Genomic DNA, 25,573 nt, shown 5'->3' with positions numbered 1-25,573 from the left:
CCATGTTAATGATGACAATTATTGTAAAATGTTCATGGAGGAGGATTTTAGTCTTTGAATTGCAGGTCTAACTTCATTTGGCCAAGTTTAAAGAGTCTTTAACACATCTGACTTTGACCCGACTTTAACATGAAGTGCATTTCCTCAGCTTACTATAAATATTAATTTAGCAAACATTGTGATACAAGTGGTTTGAGTCTTTTTGATGTTTTGAATATCGATCCCCTTCTGTTGCAATGTGGTGACTTGTTTTCATGGGTGCTGTAGGATGGCGTCCCAGCTTCAAATACTACAACACTGGCTGGAGCGATACTGTGCTGTGTGGTGATGTTCGTCATCAACTGGTGGGCCGCTCTCATGACCAACGTCATCGTTCTGGCTCTTTTTATCTACGTCAGCTACAAGAAGCCAGGTGAGTTTTTCACACATTGGTGCAAACGAACATTTATACAGAGTGATTTTTTTAAAATGCTATAATTACAAAAACAGCATACGATAGTGGCGTTAATATGACAATCTATGATGGTTGACAAAAAATGATTAAATTCATATCCCACTTAAAAAAAATCCTGTTTGAGTTATTTGGCTTCAGTAACCTGCACTCATTTTAAAAGGTGAGGGTTAAACTGCTAGCCTAGCCTAGCTTAACCTAAAGTGAAAAACATACACTGTCCAACGAGCTGTGTGACTATTATGACTTCATGAAGAAGGATATGCAGATTTTTAGCTATTTTTAGGTAAATAACCATTTATGAATTAGCCCAGCAGCTCTGTGCTCATACGTAGGGTCAGTCAGCATAGCGGAGGAGCACTGGTAAACTAGCATATTCCTTTTTACAACAAAACATTGATGGCAAACATTAGCCCCTGTAAATAAACCAAAATGTTAGCATAGAAGGCTGAAGATGCTAATGAAATATTTGGATAATAAGCTAAATGTCTATGTGGTTTATACACAATAATTCATCTAAGTAAACTAGGGTTAGCTAGCTTTGTACCAAACTATGCTAAATCCAGGAAGTAGTGAGTCTAGCTTAGCTTTTACTTTTCAGAACAAAAACGTAAAGCAAATGTCCGATAGTGTAACCACAGCATCAACATATTATGCTGAAGGGGTGTTATTTATTGTTTTACCTCAGTCCAACAATCTGTGTGCTGCCACTGTAGATTACGTATAAAGGTTCGCTCTCATGTTTTGTTAAAGGACACATAACATACTGAACATGACCGGGACCATCTGTTGTTGCATTTCCAAAAATGTAGTACTGTTCACTTTACAAACTTGTAAGCAAAGTTTGAATTAATAAATCACACTGCTACACGACACTGAGCTGTCAAGTTCTTCCACCCCCCCCCCCCCCCCCCCCAACACTTCCTCGAACACAAAGCTGGCCTTGCAGCTCCGAGCACAAACCTGTGTGCACACTCAGTTTGACATGCAGCTACACACACATACAAGGCCTTCTCATTGCCTGTAACACCACATGGGTCAGCCGGCCTTTGGTCCAGCAGGACGACCCGTAAACACACTTCCCAACTGCACTGTTTGTTTCTGTCTGCATGCGTCCGCCCCACCAGATGTGAACTGGGGCTCGTCGACCCAGGCTCTGACCTACCACCAGGCCCTGACCCACACTCTGCACCTCAGCGGAGTGGAGGACCACATCAAGAACTTCAGGTACTAAACACAAAGAAGCGCCCCTACTAAACAACTAACTAAACTCTCCTGTAGTTACTATGATTAAAGCTGGACCAGGCAGTATCTTATCAGACCGTGTGGTATAATTTCATATCTTGATGACGATATATCTCCCGATACAGCATATTTTCTGCTTATTCAATAAATAGTCATGGTTTTGTACACTCCTCCCTTGTAGGCTACTCCCATCATCAGCTCTGTAAAGAACGATCGCTGTGTCCAAAATCGATGATGGAATTAGAAACCATATTCGAAAAAATGGTATTACAACAATTATTGATACACAGATTATCTCTCATTTAATAGCATTGATTTGTATCAATTCTGTTGATGATCCATGAATTTGAAATCTAGCTAAAGCAGGTATTATTACTATTCTATGTCCACCATGCTACATGTGTTCTGTCTCTGAATGCTTGCACATGTGGTGTGTTTGAGGACGTATCAGTGCTAATGTGCCTTTGGGCTGTTCCCATGGCAGCAAACCCAGCAGGAGATTAAAAGGCATCTCCAGTGGGTTCCTCTGAGCTCCCTCTTGTCTCTTCTCACCGCCTCCATTAAATCCCTTGGTGCTTAAGATATTTGCTTTGATGTGCGCTACTCCGCTCCTGTTTCTCTTTTTTCTGTCCTGTGCTCAGATGGCTAGAGGTCACTGTGAAGGTCAGCCGATTTAACAGCTAGGAATGCTGTAAAAGCCAAGCTATGAAAGAGTTATATAATATATACACACTCACTCGTATATAAATAATAGTAGAAAGGGGTTCATGTTGTCCCTTGGCTGTGTCTGTCTGTAGACCCCAGTGTTTGGTGATGACTGGTTACCCCAACTCTCGTCCAGCTCTTCTGGATCTGGTCCACTCCTTCACCAAGAACGTAGGCCTGATGATCTGTGGTCATATTCGAACGGTGAGTAGATACTACTACTAATTCTTCTTTGTCTTCTTCGGTTTTTAGAAATATTGTGTGTGTGTGTGTGTGTGTGTGTGTGTGTGTGTGTATAACTTGTTTTAGTGAAATACACATTAAAAAGTCTTATGGTATGTTTAAGTTGAAAGTATGTCCTGTTCATTGGATTGTATTTCAGCAGCCTGTACAGCTCCTTTACCAGCATCCCATTAAATATGAATTCAGTAACATGACAACCAGAGCATGCACACTGCTGCTCTGTCTGAGCCAAAGCACTACATGCTTTCAGGAAAGTTTTCATTATATTGTATACAATACAATATTGCAGAATTTAAAAAATATATCCACCAGCAATATATTGGCTGATATTCATTTTGAGGTTTTCTAAACTGTGATGGAGACATAACTTTGACATTTCCTGACTGGCATTTCTTCTTACTAATCAGCTGACATTATGAAGCATATATAGATGAATATAAGTTCATATTTGGAGATATACTGACTCTTGGGAACATTCATCTACTGATCAATATTTTCTTGCTCTATGTAAATTCATTATTTATGAATTCTTCCCTTTGAAACATCATCGTCATCACGGTTGTGTGATTTCTTACCCGTCTTTGCAATAACTCTCTCAGAGTCACCTTAGAGCACATGAATGAGCTCATCAGTGTTTGTTCCACTCCCGTATCCTCGCTGTAAAAAGCCTTTTAACAAATCCCCTGCCAGGCTGCTTCACAATGGAAGGGCCATTTTGAGTGGATGAATGCAGGCTCTGTGCAGTCCAGCGGCTCCCTGGCTCTGTGGAACACGCCGTCCTCCACAAGTGCCCCCCCCCCCCGCCTGCTTCTATTGCTTCCAAGTTAAATGATGTAAACCTCGTCAGCTAATGGCATTACATCCAGTTTCCTGGCTGAAGAGCAGCTTTCCTTTGGAAATAAACAAAGTCCCTGACGAGGAGATTCATGGCGGCACTTTGTTCTACGGGTTGAATTCTCCCGTCTGTGATCTGATGTAATGAAGCATTCTGTGACGGCTGACCTCGTTAATGTGGAGCTGTAGGGCTTTGGGATTGGTTATATTTGCTGTGTGTGTGTGTGTCCACAGGGCTACAGAAGACCAAACTTCAAAGAACTGGCCACAGACCAGGCCCGGTACCAGCGCTGGCTACTGAAGAACGAGACCAAGGCCTTCTACTCTCCGGTGTTCGCCGAGGACATGAGGCAGGGTGCACAGTACCTGCTCCAGGTATGAAAACGGCTCCGTGTCAGATGGATCCAGCCTCTGTCGCTCTGGAGGGTAGTGCTGAGTAAAGGCTCTGCCCGTAGCCGTCTCCGCTCTCCCCAGGACGCTTTGTTCAAGCCTTGAGTGCAGCGAGTGCCAAAAACTAACAGCTGTGTTGGCTCAGTTTCCTCTTGTTTGTTGCTGTTCATAAGCACATGCTTCTAATGGCACGTTTTTCACAATTGTATAAAAAAACGTTGCCACAGAGAAACGTTTTGAATTTGTGTTTCCAGGTTATTGTGGAAGAGGCCATAAACATTATTGAGTTTGGGCCGTGTATATCCTTAAACAGTCTCAAATGATCTCAAATCAAATCAATGAAATGTTCCTTTTACAACCCAGTATCACACACATGGTCTCATTAGGCTGCACATATTAAAAAAAAGATAGCATTTCAAATAAAAGTTTAAATGATTTGTTTATTTCATATTTTTATAATCGCATACAGCTCTCTTAAAAAGGCCCATGCCAACAGTGTGCTTCTCTTGATACTACCCTGCCCACTCACACTGAAGATGTAAATCTTCAGCTCACATATTTATTCTTTCCTTTTTATCAAACAGGAAGAAATAGTGGAAAAATATCACAGGAGGCCATTTTTTAATTAGAGCTAGTTTTATAACTCTTAAACATTTGGTCATGTCCTTGTGTGCCGTTCTGGTGAGAAACATTTTCAGATTTCTTTTTATTCCTATTTTTTGGTGAATATATTGGTATTATTATTTTAATTTGGATGGAAACAATGTACCTATGAAGTAGAGGTAGAGCTCATGGTGCTCACAGAGTGGAGTCATACTCAGAGTTTCCATCTCAAATGTTAAAAGCTGGCAGTGCTAACCAGCCTGAGAGCGACTCTCGTACGAATTGGCACCAGGAACCGGCTGAACGGTCCAACAGAATGCCTTCACTTTTCATTTCCTGCTCTGGAATGAACAATGATCACTAGGAATGTGTCCAGCCTTGGAGTGAATTTGTTTTCAATTCTTGCCCCTCTCAAGGCGGCGGGCCTGGGTCGCCTCAAGCCGAACACCCTGGTGCTGGGCTTCAAGAACGACTGGAGGGACGGAGACATGATGAACGTGGAGACTTACATCAGCATGATCCAGTAAGTGGAGCTCCTTCAAAGAGACCCACTAAGCTGGAGTAACTCTTCCAGATACATTCTGGTGCTTCTGATACACTTTTGGGCAGCAGGGTGGACATTTTCTTAAAGAATTCAACCCATTCAGTCACACCAGAATCATGGATGTGTAGCAACTTAGACTTTAAAAAACAATGTAATAGAAAAGGAGGTAATCTGGTCAGACCGGCCCATAGGCATGTCTCCTCATACGTTATAGTATATAGGTTATAGTATGTTTTAGTTCTGTTTCCTCAGTCTTTATGTCAGGCGGTTGAAGGGTTGTGTTGCTATTTGAATTCCTGACATCATTCAGCATGATCACTTGTTCTAAAATAGGGCTGTGGTTCGTTTAGTAATTCAATTACTAAATGGCTCATGGACTGTACTTGTATATCTCTTTTCTCGTCTTCCCACCACTCAAAGCTCTTTAACACTACATGTCGTCATTCACCCATTCACACACTGATGACGGGGGCTACCATACAAGGTGCCAAAAATACTTTTGCTCTATTAAGGAGCAATACACGAAAGAGAAAAAAGGGAAACTAATTGGTACATATTAGGGGTGTAACGGTATTCGTATTGAACCGTTCGGTACGAGGCTCACGGTTTGGTACGCATGACGAACCGAATACGTTTGAATACATTTTATTTTTATTTTTTTTTAATCCTTTGTTTAACCAGGTAGTCCCATTGAGATTAAAAATCTCTTTTGCAAGATGTAAGTAACAATACTACATAACATTAAGGAGCAGTTTTAGTTTTTGATGCTTATGTGTTGCTAAGAAGACACCCCAGAAAATGAGTCACTCAGGTATAGTTCCATCATTGTTCAAAGTCAAAGAATAACTTCATGATGTCAGTTGTAATGAATAAATATATTTTAAAATCAAGTACATTTCTCTGGCATTTATAGTTTTCTACTGTACCGAAACGTACCCAACCGTGGCTCCACTGTATCGTACCGAACCGTGACTTTTTTTGAACCGTTACACCCCGTGTGTGTGTGTGTGTGTGTGTATATATATGTGGGGCCCGGGGCCCCATGGGCACAGACTCTACAGACACACTCAGGAGAGCAGTGTTGGTGAAAATCCTGTTTCAAGTCATGTGAGACTGAGTGAAGGACTTAAGCTGAATGAGTTCCTGATTGTAAAGTGTGGGGATTATGTTATTAGAGCCGAAGGTCGGAGATGGTTCAGCCCGACAACATTAAAATCACAGTTAATACGCTCAGCAATGCGCCCTTTACTTTCCATCCAGCGAGCAGTTTGACCTTCACATGTTTGAACCTGCTGTTTGGCATGTGCAGTCCTCTCAACGCTGCTTATTTGTCTCCTTTTTAAAATGTCTTTTCTGGTGTCTCTCTAGTGGAGCATGTCCCGCTTCATTCTGTCCGCCGCTGATATGAATCTTTTTATTCAGTATTTTATTTTCTTCTCAGCGAGTCCTTTGACTACCAGTTCGGTGCTGTCATTCTGCGACTGAAAGAAGGACTGGATGTGTCCCACATCCAGGGACAAGGTATCCAACACATGCATTCACACACTACACACTTCCAGAGAAGGGTCACATAGAACAGAATCAAAGTTTATAATGACAACATGAACTGAAAACCACACTTCAGCTATTTGGTGTCACACGTCCATAAAGTTCCCAACCTTTATGGACGTGTGGCACTAAACAGCTGAAGTGTGTTTTTCATGAGTGACGGGTTACAGTAGGGGTCAAGCTCCAAAAAATGCTGGATCCTACATTTCCCATTTTGCAACTTGACAGTATCTCTTGTTTATTTAATCAGTGTGAGCTCAATCTGGGCTTAGAAACACATTTATAACAAACGTAAAAAATTGGTCAGTGCGATGAATGAAATTACCGCTTCAGCACCTGTGAGACAGAGCGGGCTGCAACAGCAAAAACACAACAAAAAGAACTGAGTTCTTTGAATGCGAGAACTGCAAGGAGGCGAAGATCACGTATGCACTTCTCTCTCTCCCACAGGGGGAGAACAGTACGTATGAACATTCATAATGAATTCACTAAGTCACACATCCTGTTGTACAAACCACAAGTGTCTGTACAGCAGCAGTAAGAGCAGTCACCTAATGATATGTCATTAGTCACTGGATGTGTGTCTGCAGGGCTCTGTCTTAGTCTGTGGGACACTCAGTGTTTTAGTGAGCGAGTCTGCATCACAGGGAATCTAAGAATGGACTACTGGCCTACAATAAACCCATAAATAGTATCCCACTGTAGTTTCAATACTAACTTTAAACCATTTTATCAATTCAGAGTTTTAATAATACAGTAGCTGGTTTTAGGAGGCGCTATACTATACATGCACCAGTGCATATCGATGGCCGAAGAGCAAAACCTCCTATCTGAAAAATGCCTGGATCATTTTGCAGATGGGATCTTTGCAATCTTTCCATCATTTGGTGCAAGTTGGAAGAGGTTCTACAACATGATGCTCTAAATTAAGTTTCAATAAAGGGCGGGATTATTTTAAAACAGACTGAATATGAACAGCCTTCCTTGTTCTCATCATCCAAAATGAAATCCGGCAATCAGAAAATTCTGCAGATAGGAGGTTTTGTGCTTTGGCCCTCGAGATGTTGATTAACTGGCTAAAACACAGGCCATCAAAATCCGATCCTTTCTTCACTGTACTGTAGTACTCAACCTGCTAGTGAGGCGGCGCGGCTCTGCTTTACTACAGCCGGCTCTGCGGTGCAGCATCTCGATGCATCGTGGACATCGTGTGTGTGAATGTGGAACATGATTTGGCAGCTCTGGTAAGCGACTCAAAATGCATGGATTCACTAAACTGCTACGCTGATAATCATTAGCTTAGAGCAGCGTACCAACATCATGCGGGCTAGCAGTGACCCTTACTTTCACCAGTTAGAATGACTCTGCTGTGTTCACTCTGTGAGCATCTGGAAACCAGATGCTCGTGGTTTGTTGTCTGGTTAAAGGAATACTTCAAGGTAACAGAGTGAGTCATTGATGTGCAAATGATCATCTTAGGAGTGAATTCCAGAAGGGAACTTTTTTCTCTCGTGCCTCTAAGGTGAACGAAGAATTTAAAAAAAACAAGAGTCTTGATGACTTGAAGTAAATCAAAATATTGTTTTCCGAACTCTCTCACAACTTGTTTAACGGTATAATCCAAGTGTCATTTACCCAGTGGTGCTTCCCAAACGCATGCATCGTCCCTAAAACCTTCCTACTCGCAGCACGTCTTTAACACCAATGTCCAGTTGCATGTTTCTGTAGTTCCAACAACTCCAACAGAGTGAGACATCCTCTCTCACGTCACGGCTCTGTGCCAGATACATTAATCATCATTTAGGTAAATAGAAGTATCAGATCAGACATGGGCCGGTATCCAATATTACAGGAAACGACAAACAACTTGATTGGTACATCCCTAATTGAGTTGCATTTTGGGAAATGTAGGATCCGGCGGTGTTTGAGTCATCGAGACTTCTGGAAGTGAAAAGTTAAATCACTGGAATTACCCTTTAATTCAAAAGAGATGCTGTTTATTTATATCACTTAAGGTTTCCTGTGTGCTGATTGGTCATCTCTAAAAGTGTGTCTGATTTCTAATTGTTTGCTTGTTTGTTTTTCTCACCCCCACACTCACTCACTCACTACTTCCCACCATCTTATTTTGCCTCTCCTCGTCTTATTTCCTCCCAGATGAGTTGCTGTCCTCCCAGGAGAAGTCCTCTGGGATGAAAGATGTGATTGTGTCAATAGATACCAGCAAAGACTCTGACGCAGACTCCTCCTCCAAGCCGTCGTCCAAGGCCACCAGCCTCCAGAACAGTCCGGCTATGCAGAAAGGTCAGCCTGCCTCAGTGTGTATATACACACACACACACACACACACACACATGTATATCATTTATAATATAATAAAGCACTCGTATGCGTGTGTTTATGGTACTCAAACACCAGTTTAGGTCATGAATGAGGAAGTAGAGTTGGGTGATATGTTTACATTTTCTAACTGGCCCCCGTCAGCCCAAGATCCGGCAATTGCCGAAATATTCATGCAGGTGGTTCTGGTCTAGGTTAGTATTTCCCGTGTTTCTGCAACAATCACCAACTATTTTAGATGTGAAAATATGCTGACCCTACACCCTTGCTGTCTCTGTGTCTCTCAGGCGGCTCTCGTTCTACCGCGGCAGAATGTGAAAGTCGCAGAATAATACGACAAACATCGCCCTAAAAAACATACATACCCACACACACACAATCACACTGCCCTGACAGGAAGTCTCCCCAGTGACCCATGACGCCAGTCGTCCCACTGGGCCCAGTTTGTTAGGCCAGAGAGAGAGAGAGACGCGCAACGCTGAGCCAGCAAACAAAGGAAGTGTTCCCAGATTGGAGCACCAGGCGTCATCGGGTCTTGATTCAGTTCGATGATTTGGTGTTGATATTTATAGTTTCTGAAGCTTTTCACATGTGAACTCCAAAGCCCTGTACTGCTGCATGCAGGCCAAAATGAAATCTGTACATTTGAGTTTCGGTAACAATATTAAATCTGTAAAACAAACCGCGCTAACAAAATACCATTTCTAGCACTCATCATCAAAGTCACAGCTGGGACGTGTGTCTGTTCAGCTCCACTTCCATGTTTAATAGTTATTTGATCAATTGTTTTCCACGGAACCCATCCCATAAATACCACATCGCTGAGTCATCTGAACAGAAATACTAATTGTAATTGCTTCTGCATGTTTGTTTTTATCACGTCACTGTGATGTAGGAATAGGCATGTATGTGTATGTTGGTAGTGGTAATTAATGAAGGGGCCACACACATTGTGAACATGCCGGACTGGTGAAGGGAAGATGAATGCCTTGATTTGGGTAATCCTCTTATTCCCAGCCTGAGCTCAGACTGTACCTGGGCCCTCATTAAGTCGCCCCTCGTCAGTCTGCCGCTCCTCACTGTGTGGCACTTTCATTGTGATCCAAGCTGTGTCTTAGAGAATTAGAACTGATTCATGTGGATTTGATACCCTTCACATGTCTAAGTGCGTAGCAAAATGAACCAGTTTGATTTATCGAGAGGGTCCAGAAATGAGAGAGAGCAAGTTGAACTGTGCCAGGCTTCTTGTTCTCCATGACCCTCAGTAGCCTGTTGGCATGAAGCATTATAACTGAAGACTTTCTGTTGTACTCCACTTCATGTGGAGTCCTGAGTCAGAAGCCTTGGTATATATACCAAGGTTGTGCTGATGGCACATCAAATCAACATTTCACCTCAATTCTTCGTTGTGTTTTTTTCGTTTCCCAGATGAGGACGAGGACGGCAAAGCTACGACTCAGCCTCTGTTGAAAAAAGGCAGGAGATCCATTTTATTGTGTTGCCTTAAAACCTCTCTTTCTCTGCTTTGTTTTTAAAATCTTTATCCCCGTCCGTCGTCTTTCTATCACCTCATTTCTCACTGTATATTTAGAGTTGCTCTTGTATTAACACACATTCCCGCTCCCTGCTGACTCTTGTCTCGTGTCTCTGCCCCGCTGGCTTTGGGGAATAACCTTTAGTCTTTTCCTCTCTTTCTCCTGTTCACAGCCGCCAGCTTGTAGCTCAAGCCCAGTCTCTGAAGCTGTGCTGTGTGATAGTGCCTTTAACTCAATCCAAGTCTTGAGTATTTAATGTTGTGAGCGTGTGCCAACATTTCAATTTCCTCCCCCTGTCTTCAGTCTCTCTCGCCTGCTGCTGCTTCTTGTCGCTCTGGAGGTGACAGTTTGTCTCTGGCTTTCTATTCCAGGATGAAAACTGCTCTCCTGTTTTCATGTCTCCAGCTGACCCCTGAGCTGCTCCCTCTTTCCTATTGATGGTGTTTCCCCTGTGTTCATTAATCAAACACTCAAATAAATCACCTATACGTCAGAAGACTAGTTTCCAACATAAAAGAGCTTTATGTAACTTTTTAAAAGAACAACCCTTAAGGCCTTTACACACAAGGGGGCATGACGATGAAACAAGACGATGCGAAATACACTCCTGCGATTTTATATATGTCTAAGGCTTTTATTGTGAAAGGTAAGAGTGGTAGAAGTGTATCTGGTCTGAGCTGCCTTTGCAAAGGTAAGAAGCAGTAATGAAGTTTGTTTTAGGACTAAGGAGCCTCCGTGTTATTCATGAATACAGGAGCAGCTCGATGCCGCACAACCTGATTGATTCCTTTATTCACAGTGTGAAAGCTCGTTCTGAAAGAAAGCTTGTCCCTTCTTCACCTCGTAATGTTCCTGATCTGTGTGACAGTATTCATGACAAAAACCTGCAAATTAATCGTACAAAAAAAGCCTTTCTATTGGGTTTTGGATTATTGCAGAAAATATGTATAATATATGTTTATCATACTTTCATGGTTTGTTTAGCAAGATAATCTTCCCAGATGAACACCACTTTTATGATTTTAAAAATGTAAATGCAATCAACAGAAGTAAAAAAAAACTGACGTTGAAAATTAAAGTGCGGTATTTACTAAAGTATTTTATATCGTACTACAAAACGTTAAAATCTCCTCGGCTTGTGTGAACCTCAGGCCTTATTTCAGGCTTCTAACCAAAAACACACTGACTTCCACTGACTTCCATGCATAAACTGGAAGTGCAAACATGTTTTTTTAGGACTCATTCCTGCAGCACTGTGTGCTCTGTTCGGTTGCAATGTATCGTGAAAGAGAAGCAGTCAGTTGTACTACATGTTGTACAACAGAATGAAGACACAGCATCTGTCTTCCTCTTCCAAATGAAAAGTTCCATGCATAAAGGCCTTCCAGATAACACTGTTCCAGCATTACTTGGTCTGGTTTAATAAGTAGCCTACCCTGAATGTGAACGGGTACTGAAACAATTAGACAAACATTTATCTGTTGATCGCAACTGCTGCATTTTCTCAGTAAACGGTTTGTCATTGTAAATCCAATTGATCCAACATATTGAGCTCTGGAAAATTGACAACTGCTCTCTGACCTGTTTATATATTTCATTCAGTTCATAAAAAGAATATACCCAAGGTAAAAGCAGTGACGAGTCTATAGCTGATCATCTCTTTTCAATAATAGAAAGGTGTTTTTCATACTGCAGTACCTGTGGCTGCCTGGAATCAATGTAAAAACATCCTATGAAATGTTTTCCTGATTCTTAAAGCTGAAAACGAACAGATTGCCTCAGAGCTAGGAGTCTGTGACTTCCCCCTCCTTACCTTGATGCTTTGGAAAATGTGCCGAAACAAGCAGAACTGCTGGTACTGGATGATGTTTTAACTCCATAGGCAATAACAACTCCAAAATCCATACTCCTAAAACTATAGACCTGCAGGGGAAACACCGATCGCAACTGTAGAGCTGAGGGTTAATGACTATTATTGTGTGATATGTTGTTAGTGCTTACATCATCGGCAATAGTCTTACTGTCACTCAAGGCAGCGTAATCCTACAGACACACTGAACAGTTAACAGTCCATGAACTACACACAGTCTGTCCCTTTGAGAAGTTTGCTGTTCCACTCTCAGGACTCCTAACAGGTCAGTAGAGTCCCTACAGCTGACTAAATGAGCTTTTGCTGTGTTGGTGTCGTTTGTGTGCGCAGACAAGAAGAGCCCGACTGCCCCACTGAATGTGTCCGACCAGAGGCTGCTGGAGGCCAGCCAGCAGTTCCAGAAGAAACAAGGGAAGAGCACCGTGGACGTCTGGTGGCTGTTTGATGACGGAGGTGAGTCTGGGGGATTCGTCCCATGGCGAAGGTCATCGGGTTGTCTGTTCAGAAGCATGAGATCAAACATAGTCCAAACGGTTAGGAGAGGCAACGCCTGAGGACCAAGGAAACCAAGCAACATTATTGTTGTTTATACCAGCGAGACTCCACAGCTTGTTTGTTCTAGAAGCGTGTTCCAGGCGGGCAACCATGCATCACCTTTCTGTTGCCAAATTCAAATAATTCTGTTGGCAGGTAATGTATCTTATATATCTCTATATATATCTCTATATATCTATCTATCTATCTATCTATCTATCTATCTATAGAGCTCTATATATAGAGCTCTATAGATATATAGAGCTCTCTATATATATAGAGCTCTATATATATATATATATATATATATATATATATATATAGAGCTCTCTATCTATATATATATATATATATATATATATATATATATATATATATATATATATATATATATATATATATATATATATATATATAGATATATATATAGATATATATATAGATATATATAGATAGATATATATAGATATAGATATATAGATATATATATATAGATATATATATATATATATATATAGATAGATAGAGAGCTCTATATATATATATATATATATATAGCTTTGTGATTGTGTTTAGGCCAGCAGAGAAGGCCTTGCAGGCCCTGACGGCCCACCACTGTTTAACCCCTGAAAGCAGTTATTATGACTTAGCAACTCGTAACTATGTCCTCTGTATCCATATAAATAAATACAAACTTAATTTGTATTTGAAAAAAATATATATATATTGATTATCATACAATCTAATCACATGCACATGGATCCTTTCAGACTTTGAGACAGAGGTGGGGTTGCCCCCCCCCCCCCCCCCCCCCCAACGGCTTCAGCCATTAATGCACGACAGACTTTAATGAGCTCTGGAAGCAGTGAAGACGGCAAATCAATCCCCCCAGCTGTTAGGAAGATCAAATCTATTGGTGAGGTGTTGATCAGTGGACCTGAAGGAGCCAATATGTTGACATGACTCATTCTTTACTGGCACAGTGATGCTGGGCGTCTGTCAGCCCTGCAGGGTGTAAAGATGTGAACAGCCAGAGGCATGACTCGTGTTCAACACACTGTGGCATGTGACACATGCTCATCGCCATCACGTCCGCTGCTCCTATGCTCATGCTAAGCTGTCGTTTCAGAGTCCAGTGATCTTGCTCTGGACGACAATGTCTGTATTCTCTACCTTTGAACATCCACCAAGTGAGAGCCAGCAGGTGTTTAGTGTTGACGTGACCGAAGCTCCGTGCTAAGAAGCCTTTTGATGTGTCTCCTCCAGGTCTGACCCTGCTGATCCCCTACCTGCTGACCAACAAGAAGAGGTGGAAGGACTGCAAGATCCGCGTCTTCATTGGAGGCAAGATCAACAGGATCGACCATGACCGCCGAGCGTAAGTACTGCGACTCCTCCCTATCGGCTTTGTCATCCGCTGAAGATTAACATGAGTAGATAGTATGATATTATAGTACATTCACCAGCAGCAACATGTACCACACCTGCAGGTAAAAATGAACTCTTGAGTCTTTTGAGACTATTACATAAACCCTTTGATCACTACAAAAACAAAAAGAAATATTACAACTACAATGTTGATGTTAATGATAATAATAGCAATAATTATAGTGATGATAATAACAGTAATAATAATTAATGATACAAATTATTATTATGGTAATTGTTATAATCATAATGAAATTATTAAAACATATTTATTATTACCAAACTTTAAAAATATATAATTTTGGCATACCCTGTGATAGCCCTGGTGCGTATGATTATAGATTACTGCCATTACTTTTATTCTGCCCATCATGTACACACAACACACACATACACACATGCGCTTTCCTTTCAGCACCACTCTCCTCTCCTCAGCTGGACCAACACTGACGGGTTTGTCTGCAGAACTACAGAAGCTGTATGTTCTGTGGTACTCCCAGTACTCCAGAGGCTTTTCCAGCCTGCTTATATTTGGCTCGGAAAGGTAGCGCTGGACCTCCACAGTGGCATCTGCTGTTACATTTTGAGTCTTCCGTGCCTCCATGACGCTGGTGTCTAAACGATGCCACAGTTTGCTACCTAAGAGGAAACCACAGATCACGTTACTAAGTGTTCTCATCGGAATAATTGATCTCAAAATGTAAAATAATAGATTACCTCCTGTGACATCATGAGAGGTGGAAGCCTGGGGGATTTCCTCTCTGCTTTGTTTTGACCGTATAATGGTGGCACACTCGGAGGTCAGTCGTTTTATTGCTTCGGTGGCTTTTGTTTGGCTGAAAAATCCTATTACTTTAAATCGGGATCCAGTTTGGACACAAATGCCCTGAATCCAACATCATCCACAATACTGAAGGGCTGTGTGTCCTTCACTATCATGGAGACGAGGGCTTCATCCAAATCCAAGCAGCGGCTGGTGCGACCAGTGTTTTACGGTGCTGCTGTCTGGTCCGTCCTGCACTGTCAGTGTCCTGTTTTCACGCCGTGCCGTTAACTGTTCTACATTAGTTCCTCACTGTGTGAGAAAATGGACTTGTGCTGTGTGAAAAGCATCAAATACTTCACGCACACAGGAAGTAAAGGCGACTAAACTGTAACTGAATGTTTAGTTGACAGCAAGTGTCGGCACACTGAACTGTGTAGTGGATTGAAGTGAACTGAGACTACTTGTCTGCATTTACAGTCATTGTGGAAAGTGTTGAAAACTCAGAAAGCCTACCAGTATGGTCCTTTTTTACAGGAGGCTGCAGAATAGACAAACTAAGTAGTGGAGCCATCTGTTTGGACCAACAGCACATCAAGTGAACATCCTGTCTGCTTTGTGGTTGTATTCCCTCTGGATTAAGTCCTAATCCGAAGATAGTGTGCAACTACAAGCTGTCATTTCCTTGTTGTTGTGCGGAGAAGCTTTTCCCATCAAGTCTCCTTACTGTTAACAATCTGTTTATTGATGTTACAGTAAAAGTTCACCCTTTTAGAAATAGCCTTCTTTCCTACAGTGAATAAGAATATTGACATCAATCTTATCTCATGAAATGGTTAGCTTAGCATGAAACGACTAGCCTGCCTCTGTCCAACATTTAAAAACAAACCCTACCAACACTGCTGGAGGTCTATGATTAACATGCAGTATCTTGTATGTTTAATCTGTGAATGGACAGAAATATCAAAGTTACCATTTGTGGTTTTAGGTTGAGTTACTAGCCGGATGTGTGTGTGTGTGTGTGTGTGTGTGTGTGTGTGTGTGTGTGTGTGTGTGTGGCCGTGTGTGTGTGTGGCCGGTGAGCACTGTTATTCAGCTCTGTGCAGGCACAAAGGTTCCAAACCTGACAACGTCCTCACTGAGGACTTCAGGAAGCTGCACAAATCTGTGATCAGTATCTAACTACAACAAGGAGTCCTTCATGTCCGTCTGCATGTGGGTGTGTCCTTCACATATCTCGAGATCCGATCTACTTAGCGGAAGTATTGCTGGGAACTCAAGGTGTTGAATTTGGTGCAATTTGGAAACGCGACACGTTCAATGTTAATAAACTAATTTTATAATGTTATGCCTTTCATAAATCTGGACCTTTTTATACCAGCACTTGCTACTTAGTTTGTCAATGAACTTAGTCAGCATCTGTACTCAGATCAGCTAATGTTAGCCAGCATTATCTCTGTCGAAATGTCCTCAATATGGAGATCAAACCGTGAACGTTGGTGAGAAATGATCCTCGTAAAGCCGGAAAAGAAAAGAGCAGGGTGCAGCAGGTGAGTGATAAAGGCTACAGATGACTAGCATGAATCACTAAAGGTAATGTATCATTCGGCCAAGTCCTGTATATACACCGACCTCTTACAGACCATACCATTGAGTCCAGCCAGTTCTAATCAGAGCCATGTTATAACTGCAGTATTATCTGTGATAATAGGTTGGACCTTGTGTTGAGCTATATGCTGCTGACAGAGATGTGATCTGTTTGGAGACCAATCACAGGCCAGGCTAGCTGTCTCCCTGCTTCCAGTCTTTATGCTAAGCTAGGCTAACCATGTCCTGACTCCAGCTCTGAACTTAAAACACAGCTTAATATCCAGAATCTCATTTTACTCCCTGAAAGAAAGCAAATAAGCTTATTCACATGTAAAAGGATGTCATTTTTCCAGTAGGCATGTCTCACCCTCTCTCCCCCTCCCCCACACCCCTGTCTGTGTCTCTCATTGTCTCCTACAGCTGCCTCCTACCTCCTGTTGTTGGATAAAATTAGCTTGGTGCTAGCAGCCAGCCTTTTATCTCTGTGTGCGAGTGCACAGCTCTACGTGCACTTTGACGTCCCCTTTGTATTTGTTTACTGTAAAACTACAAATTGACCATTTGAACCAATGAATGACACTTTAATTACATTATTTTATTTATTTTTTACCAACAGGAAAGTAGTTGCAGTATTTGATAAAAATCTATTTTTATCATTTTCCCCCTCATGATTTGTGATTGTACTTTCCTGCCTTCTTTTAATTCATTCACTTCAGGGTCACATCAAAAACATTATTTACCTCCGCAGAACTCACTTTCAATACTTTTCATAGTGAATAGGAAAACGTATATGTGTTTTATTTGGCTGCAAATCACACATTTGAGGTTATAAAATAAGTGTTATCAGCTTCTTTGAAGTCGAAGCTAAAGGAAATGAATTGCATACAAAGAATGCCACAGTGCTCCCAGTAAAGCCTGTCCCACCTGCCTCCAGGATGACTCAGCGCTTTATCTCTGTCCACACTACCTTGGATTGAAAATGTCTTGCAGCTGGTTTCCAGTATTTTTCTCAAAGCTCTTTTCTTTTGCTTTTCCCGTGCAGGATGGCCACTCTGCTGAGCAAGTTCAGGATAGACTTCTCAGACATCACCGTGCTGGGAGACATAAACACCAAGCCCAAGAAGGAGCAGTAAGTCTTCAACCATCTTCACAATCATTCTTCAGAAGTAACGTTTCTACTCCACGAGTAGAAGCCACTGTTACTGATTAGTGAATGAAACCAGAACTTCTTCATGATTCTTTTGTACTGATGGGATCATTTTCCATCACGTTGTCAAATTGGGTGTATGCACATCTAGGTTAAGTAGGGGAGGTCAAAGTTGAACCTGGAAGTAGCTATGGAAGATTGAATGGGTGTCTACAGGAGACTGATGGTAAAAAAGTAATTTTCATAACGTGGTTAATACAGTTTTTGGAAGCTTCTTTGTCATTAGCCGTGTTTCCATTCTTATATTTCATTAGAAAAACTGCAAATGTCAAACTTTTATTGAACTTCCTCAATTGCACAAAAAAGTTTTTACACTCCATTCAGGTGTTTTTTTTACCTTTTGATGAAATAGAGTTGATGTGCTAAATGGGATATGGAGACGGCTTCGACCAACACATTCCTGAATATTCCAATAAAGCAAGAATGTTTGTTTTTGTCTCCGGACGTCGGTAGAATCAGACAATCGGACCAATGAGCTCAGGTTACATCAGTCTGCGTTGAACAGAAAATGATCATATTTAGATGACATGAGAGAGTTGTCTGGTATTCTCCACATTGTTCATGTGGATCCATAACAGTTTTGCTTCATCTTTTTGCTGTAACTTTAAGTAATCATTCCGATTCCAATTTTATTTGCAATGAGGGATTATTTGCTAACATTTCAGCTCTTTCAGTCTAACCTTAAGATAACAGGGTTTGTATTAGTAGGGGTGGGAATCACCAGAGGTCCCGCGATACGATATTATCACGATACTTGGGTCACAATACGACATTATCACGATACTGCGATATTATCACGATACTGCGATATTCTGAGTATTGCGAAATCATAGGCATATATTGCGATTTTTTTTTTTTACTTTTTTCAACTTCAAATTGTCCCCAAAGGAGAACTGTGTCAACATGTTTTATTAATAAGATCACGTTTTCAGTCTGTTCATCTCACTTCAATCATTTTTATTGCAGCAGAATATGATTGTCAAGCAGACAGACCGACCAACAATGTCATAAATGTTGCATGAACCTGACAAACTGAACAGTTTGTATTACTACATAGTCCAACTGAACTAAATGCAAAGGTGTGGACTCAGTATATGAACTATAACTTGTATAAGTAGGATATTAGAGTTATATAACTCAGTATAACTTGTGGAGGGCAGAGAGAGTTATGCGCTGCACTCTCCCCATGAGCCGTTGTGAGGTCAGATGTCTCTTTGTTTTGACCAACTTCCTACCAATCACGCTGACCCGGGACCTTTGCTGACCTCACCAGAAAACAACTCAGCACCATCTAGTGGACTGAAAGCAATTGATTTGATTTTTCTAAAAAAAGAAAAAACGCTTCTTTTTTTATAGTTTATACAATAAAAGCTCGATACTTGGCGTCCGTGTATCGATACAATATCGCCACGCAAAATATCGCGATACTATGCTGTATCGATTTTCCCCCACCCCTAATTGATAGCGCCGTCATAATTGATAAAAACGATGGACAGAACCACAGAAATACGACTCAAGTTACCGGGTTAGGCTTTTAATCTCCGGTTGATATGACCTTGCAATTTACTAGACTGAACCACTGAAACCTGTTCAGTTCTATCTCATCTTCTGTTGTCACATAAAAACAAACACAATAATTGAGTGAGCACAATCTAAGTGTGTTGTTTAAGGCTGGCATGAACTAACATGAGGCTGTCGTGCAGCGTGTCGGCCTTCGAGGAGATGGTCGAGCCGTATCGGCTGAAGGAAGACGACATGGAGCAGGAGGCGGCCGAGAGGCTGAAGGACAGCGAGCCCTGGAGGATCACCGACAACGAGCTGGAGCTCTACCGCGCCAAGGTCAGCACCTTTCTTTTCATTTCAGGAGTCTAAAGACTTTGTCGATGCTGAGCAAAGTTCTGAATGATTACATCATCTCACAAAAGAAGCGGACAGCGGAGTGAGCAACCTCGGGTTTGTTTTAGGTTCGGACTTTTTAAAGCTCATTTTAATTTGTTGACGTGGAGGCTTGAATCTACCCCACAGAGAGAAGGCCGGAGCGCATGATCCAACTGCTGTTTTCAGTGGCGTCGCTTCTTAATAAATCTACCAAAACTGGTTTACAATTCAAAAGAATTTAATCCTACTGAGGCTAATACAATTACACAGTGAAGTACACTACTAACAATATCGACAGATATATATTCTCTGCGCAGAGAGGCATTTTACCCATCATCCCAGTCGGGAACCACCGCTGATCCCATCTCAGGAGGACAAAGAGACCGAAAACCTCTCCAGTCCTCCCGCATACAGTTTGAAAATCCCCTCCCCTTTTGTCTATCTTAATTCCCATTGGCTAACTTCAACCGTCTCCTCCTCCTCGCAGGACCCTCGCACGGGTGTGATCTATAATTGCCTGTCTAGAAATCTCTCTGTCCCTACGGCTCACTCTAAATACATTCAATGACTGTTATGGCTTAACCCTTCTATGATAAACATTCTATGTAAAGATAAGGTTTATATCAGGTATAAGATTTGCAACTTTTGGCAAAAGCTTCACAAGTTTCACGTCTACAAATTCGACTAAGATACACTTCTAGCTACTAATCCTAAAACACTTTTATGATTATTCTAATTATGTATTTCCAAAACACTTCTAATTATGACTAATTATGAATTCTTAATTATGAATCATAAAACACTTCTATTATAATTTCTTGAAACACACTTCTACACTCAAATTTCCTACATTGACCATGTCATCGTTTGCACAGTACAGCGATGATGAGGCCTCTGCTGAGCCAGAAAGATGCAGAAAAGCTTGTTTATGCTCTAGTTTCTAGTCGACTACTGTAACACTTTGTTTACTGGTCCATTCAGAGTGCTGCTGCCAGGGTTTCTTTCAAAAAACTCAAATGAGTGATGATAGAACTCCTGTTTTATGCAACCTACACAGGTCCCTGTAGCCACGCTCCCTTTTATATCACAGACTCCATCGTTGTCTGATCCTGCAGGAACCCTAAGATCTTCACAGCTGCCCTTTAAACTGTTCCCAAAGTCACCACAGAAACCTCTGATTCTACTTCCAGCCACTGCGCTCTAAACACTTTCAAATGTGTGACTTGCTGACTCACTGGACAGTTTTAAACAACGAATCAAAGCGCATCGTTTTAATATTGCCTATAATTAGCTGCTGTCTGTTTTACATCTTATATGATTTTTCATATAAGATTTATGTTCTCCCTTCCTCTTCGTGTATGGTTTTTAAACTGCTGAATTGTAAAGCATTTGTCCTGCATCCTGTGCCTGAAAGTTGCTATATAGATCAAATTCATTCATACTAATCCACTGCAGCCCGATGTGGCCGGCTCTACTAACACAGTAGAGACGGTGCTGCAGCGGCTCGTGATGGTTGTCTGGTAAGCTGATACCTGAATGTTTCAACCTGTACCTCTGTTTGTTTTGCTCCTCAGACTAATCGTCAGATCAGACTCAACGAGCTGCTGAAGGAGCACTCAAGTACAGCCAACCTCATCGTCATGTAAGCTGCTGCTCTCTCTTGCTCTCTGTGTGTGTGTGTTTTGTATGAATAACACAGGTGGCCTTAGTAATAGTTTCCATAACAGTAGTTAAGCTCTGCTGACGTTTCTTTTTCAAAATAATAATTCGTCACCTCAGGAATGCAGGTTTACATATGCAAGTGTTTTGTTGTCTTTCTTCACATAACTGTCATTTTCTGTGTGAAGAATTGAGTGTGACCCCATAGCATGTGTGAAAGCCTCCACCACCATCCCCACAATAACCACTAAAGTGTCTTCACCCCCCACCCCTTCGTGTGTGGCCGGTCACCTTTGCAAACTACAGTCTCCTCAATCATTTCAATGACACCACTGCATTTGCACAAAAGGCCTCAACAAAAAAAACAAAAAAAGAATTGAATCTGCCTCGACTACTGCTGAAAGCACACCTGCCACCTGGTAGATGCCTGTGGTCATCCTCGGGTTTCTACAGTTCACCTGGCAAAATGAAAGGATTGTGACCATGATAACTTTCCAGAGCAATAAAATCCTGTCTCATTTCAAAACCTCCCATTGGCGTACTGGGCACAGTAAAAACAGCTGCTCAAATATGTAAGTGTGCATTCACACCTGAACCACTCTGCCATTAGACCCTCACTGTGTTCAAATGCATTCATCAGGATTTAAGAACTCTGCTGCCACCTTCTGTCTGCAGTTATCAAGTGCACCCAACACTTTTACTGCCACACCATCACTCTGGTAACTCTGTCTAATGAGACCAGAAGCATCTGTGGGTTCATCTGGGTCAGACCAAGGGGAGAAAGTTATACATCGTTGCGTCTCTAATGGACGTGATGAACTGACAAAGTCCGATACAACCAGTGGCGGGCCGTGCATTTCATACCTGGGCCTTCAGTGCTGTCCTACTACAGTTGAACCATCTCCTAATAAGCTCATTATGACGCACAGCTACGGTTATTTGTTTCTAGGGGCGTAACAATACACGTATTTATATTAAACCGTTCGGTACGAGGCTTACAAACCGAACAATACGTTTGAATAATACTAGTGCATTTGGAAAATGCAGAAGCTTAAATTGTGGGAAATATAATGTTTTCATTGGAGCCACTGTGCTCAACCTGGCAACCCACCCAACGTAACAGACAACGTGCTGTCTGACACGCCCACCACGGAAGAAAAACATTGTACTCTGGTGATGCACATGTGTTCTGGGAGGCTATGCTAAACTAGCTTAGCAGGAAAACAACAGCAGCCCACAAGCTACAAACTCTCCCCACAGCGTTTAGCTGTTCCCTACTGACTGTTACCTCAACGGTCGGAGGTCGGTGCCCCACCTCAACCGTTGCTGGTCAATGCCTAAAATCAACCGTTAGTACTAGTACCAATGAATTAAAACAAAAGCAGCCCAGCTAACAATCTCCTCCCCTCTTTGTCTTGCAGGAGTCTGCCGCTGGCTAGGAAGGGAGCGGTGTCCAGTGCTCTGTACATGGCCTGGCTGGAGGTGTTGTCCAAGGACCTGCCTCCCATCCTCCTGGTGCGCGGCAACCACCAGAGTGTCCTCACCTTCTACTCTTAAATACACACGGAGAACAAAGGTTTATAAGTCTCACATCCCCTTCTGCTGCCTCTGGGAGCAGACACACACACACACATCCCAGCTCCAGTCAAGACCTAAGGTGCACCACATACACTCCAGAGACGGTAAAAAACACAGCCACTGATGGAAACAACGCTGGTAATATGAATAAAAATGAAGTGATATTGGTTGAGATGTGTAAAAGCGTGGAGGGGGGGGGGGGGGGGTTGTAAGGTTGCCCACTCTGCTCCTTTCTTTCTATTTATTCCAAGATGTCTGGGTTTTTTCTCTTGCAGCTCTAGTTTCTTCTATTTCCTTATGACATTTTTTCATTTTCTGACAAAGTTGATTGCTCTCAGGCTCCAAAGCAGTCACGCACAATGTTCTCATTGTCGTTCTCACAATATGGAGTATCTTGATGTCATACTCGTCACGTTAATTTGACCCTTTTCTTCTTTTTTTGTGATGCAGCAATAATCACCCTGTTGTTATCGTTAAACTTTGGGAGAGAACCGTGCAGAATGCTTAGCAACACCCTCTAAAGCCTTATGGATGTGCCTTCCACTTGAATCAGATGACATAATTATTATCTATCCAGATTGACAATATTACCTATTATATTAGTGGATACTAGTTAGTTTTATTGAGTTTTAAATGTGACTCCTTAGTTGGAGCATTGTATTTATACGAGTGGATTGCATGGATTTAATGAAGGGTGTCCACTTGATTGCATGAAGACTTTCTGTCATTTCACTTTTCACCCTAATCAATAAGTTTGTTTCGGGCCATAGCGGTTTTTCATTATTTTTTTATTCACCTTTTGAGTCTTCCTTTTAAAGCTGTTGAATATTTACGATAGCCTCAGCTATTCGACACATGACGCAGTTTGTCTTTCAGGCACCGTGCCTAAAAATGTTTCTATGGGTCTGAAATTTAAGATCTTCTTCTTTGTCAGAAAGGATGTGAACGTAGTTTTCCCACTAGCCTCGGCAGGTGGAGACACTCTGCTGACTGACTGAATGAAGTCTCTCTTTTTTCTTTTTTGCAACTTGTGTGTTTCTGTGTCCAGATGTACGGTTCTTCCCCTGAGAAAGAAACTGCTCTACCCAATAAGCTAGCTAAAACCTTGCCTTAACGCTAGAACTAACGATTGTCACGAGTTCCTTTTCTCTTATAAGCCATACTGGCTGGACAGTTTGTGGGTAAATGCAGATAGCGACCCGCTGGTTACATGTCATGAGAAGTGTTTCAGCACAGTTGTTCTTCTTTACTGTATAGGCATCCTTATTTTCTTCCTGTAGTCCACCTGCATTAGTCTGTTACATCGCTTGCTGTGTGCTGCTGGCGAAGTGGTCACTCAACAGATAGTACCGGGCACCACTTTGCCAGAGTTGGTGCCACAGCAGACTTGTTGCTTGTTTGCCATCTGCTGGTCTCCCGTTCCTACGAAGCCTTTGATGGGCAGAGAGAGCGACCGACACGCGAGCTTCACACTGGAACACTTGCTGGCAGGAAGAATGTGACTTTAGATTGTGTCATGGCTGAGTGAACATATACCTCTATGCTTGTGTTGCGAAATTTCTTGTAATAAAAGTCCATGTCCATGTGAACGGATCTACTCGCCTCAGTTCATGTAAAGGGGACGTTAGGCACCGGCTTGTAGCCTTTTTAAGGGCACCACGGCTCCAAGAAAGGCCATGTCAACCCTTTACTATTTCAAATGGCTCAACGTATCGCCCTGTTCTACCATGGTCATATAGAGATTATTGTTTTGAACACTTGGTGTGGCTTATTTTCAGATGACAACAAAGCTCTGACATCGTCGTCCCAAATTTGAACTTGTTTCTGCTGTTCCAAAACAACAGCTGCTACTTTTTGGAGGTCTAACGTTGTATTTATTCCAAAGGTGCAGTCAGAATGAATGTAAAGTGAAATTTAGAAGTCCAAACATTGCTTATAAAATCAGTTCAAAGGAGCTCTCCTCTACAGCTCACAGTCCAAATATGGTCACTTCCGCTCACTGGTTGCAAAAAACCAAGATGGTGACGGCCAACATGCCGAATTTAAGGCTTCTAATCCGTAGTCTACAAAGCAATGATTAATGCTTATTTCCAATTCATGATAATAGAGAGAAACCAGTATGGTCTAAAAAAGAAGTTGTCTTGAGAAAATACAGAATGAACAGGAAGCTGCTATTTAGTTTGGTAATCAGATTTGCTGGCGAGCTCACATTGAACGGCTGTGTGGTCTTTAAAGACCAGTAAACTGATGTCGGATAATTGAAACAGTTGAGCGATATAATTTGCGTTATTTGATGATTTGTTGTCTGTCTGAACACACCTCGAGGTCAGTGGTGCACATAAATGTTCTGTGTGAGTGTAGCCCTGCAGAATGAATACTTCCATTTGATTCTGGAAGACATAAGATGTCCGAGGTATAATCAGGAAAATGTTTTGCTAAATGCAGCCGTTTTTTCTTTTTTTAAAGAAAATAATTGCACAGCTCATGACAGCAGCTACAGGAGAGTAAAACACAAAAGAAGAAAAGCTTTATCATGGTTCTAAGTTACAAACTGCCACAAACGAATGGAATAAAACAGGGTTCTATTCACTTCTCATGTACTTTTATTTTTCTGCGTTTCTCCCAAAA

General features: G+C 41.8%; 1 protein-coding gene across 1 annotated transcript in view; it reads left to right on the top strand.

Annotated features, from left to right (window-relative positions):
• slc12a2 (solute carrier family 12 member 2) overlaps positions 1–25,573 on the top strand; it is a 68,033-nt gene that overhangs the window by 41,584 nt on the left and 876 nt on the right. The window contains 15 exon segments of the mRNA XM_079290037.1: positions 268–295; positions 297–412; positions 1,579–1,678; positions 2,494–2,605; positions 3,713–3,853; positions 4,888–4,994; positions 6,457–6,536; positions 8,721–8,867; positions 10,332–10,379; positions 12,639–12,761; positions 14,109–14,220; positions 17,666–17,752; positions 19,534–19,669; positions 21,283–21,350; positions 22,789–25,573. The exon segment at positions 22,789–25,573 is cut by the window's right edge and continues 876 nt beyond it. Of these exon segments, the coding sequence (XP_079146163.1) occupies positions 268–295; positions 297–412; positions 1,579–1,678; positions 2,494–2,605; positions 3,713–3,853; positions 4,888–4,994; positions 6,457–6,536; positions 8,721–8,867; positions 10,332–10,379; positions 12,639–12,761; positions 14,109–14,220; positions 17,666–17,752; positions 19,534–19,669; positions 21,283–21,350; positions 22,789–22,924 (1,541 nt within the window). The 3' untranslated portion in view covers positions 22,925–25,573.

The sequence above is a fragment of the Melanostigma gelatinosum genome, assembly GCF_949748355.1.
Source record: "Melanostigma gelatinosum genome assembly, chromosome: 18".
NCBI lineage: Eukaryota > Metazoa > Chordata > Actinopteri > Perciformes > Zoarcidae > Melanostigma > Melanostigma gelatinosum.
The sequence above is the reverse complement of the archived record's forward strand: the minus strand, read 5'-3'. Positions and strand labels throughout refer to the sequence as shown.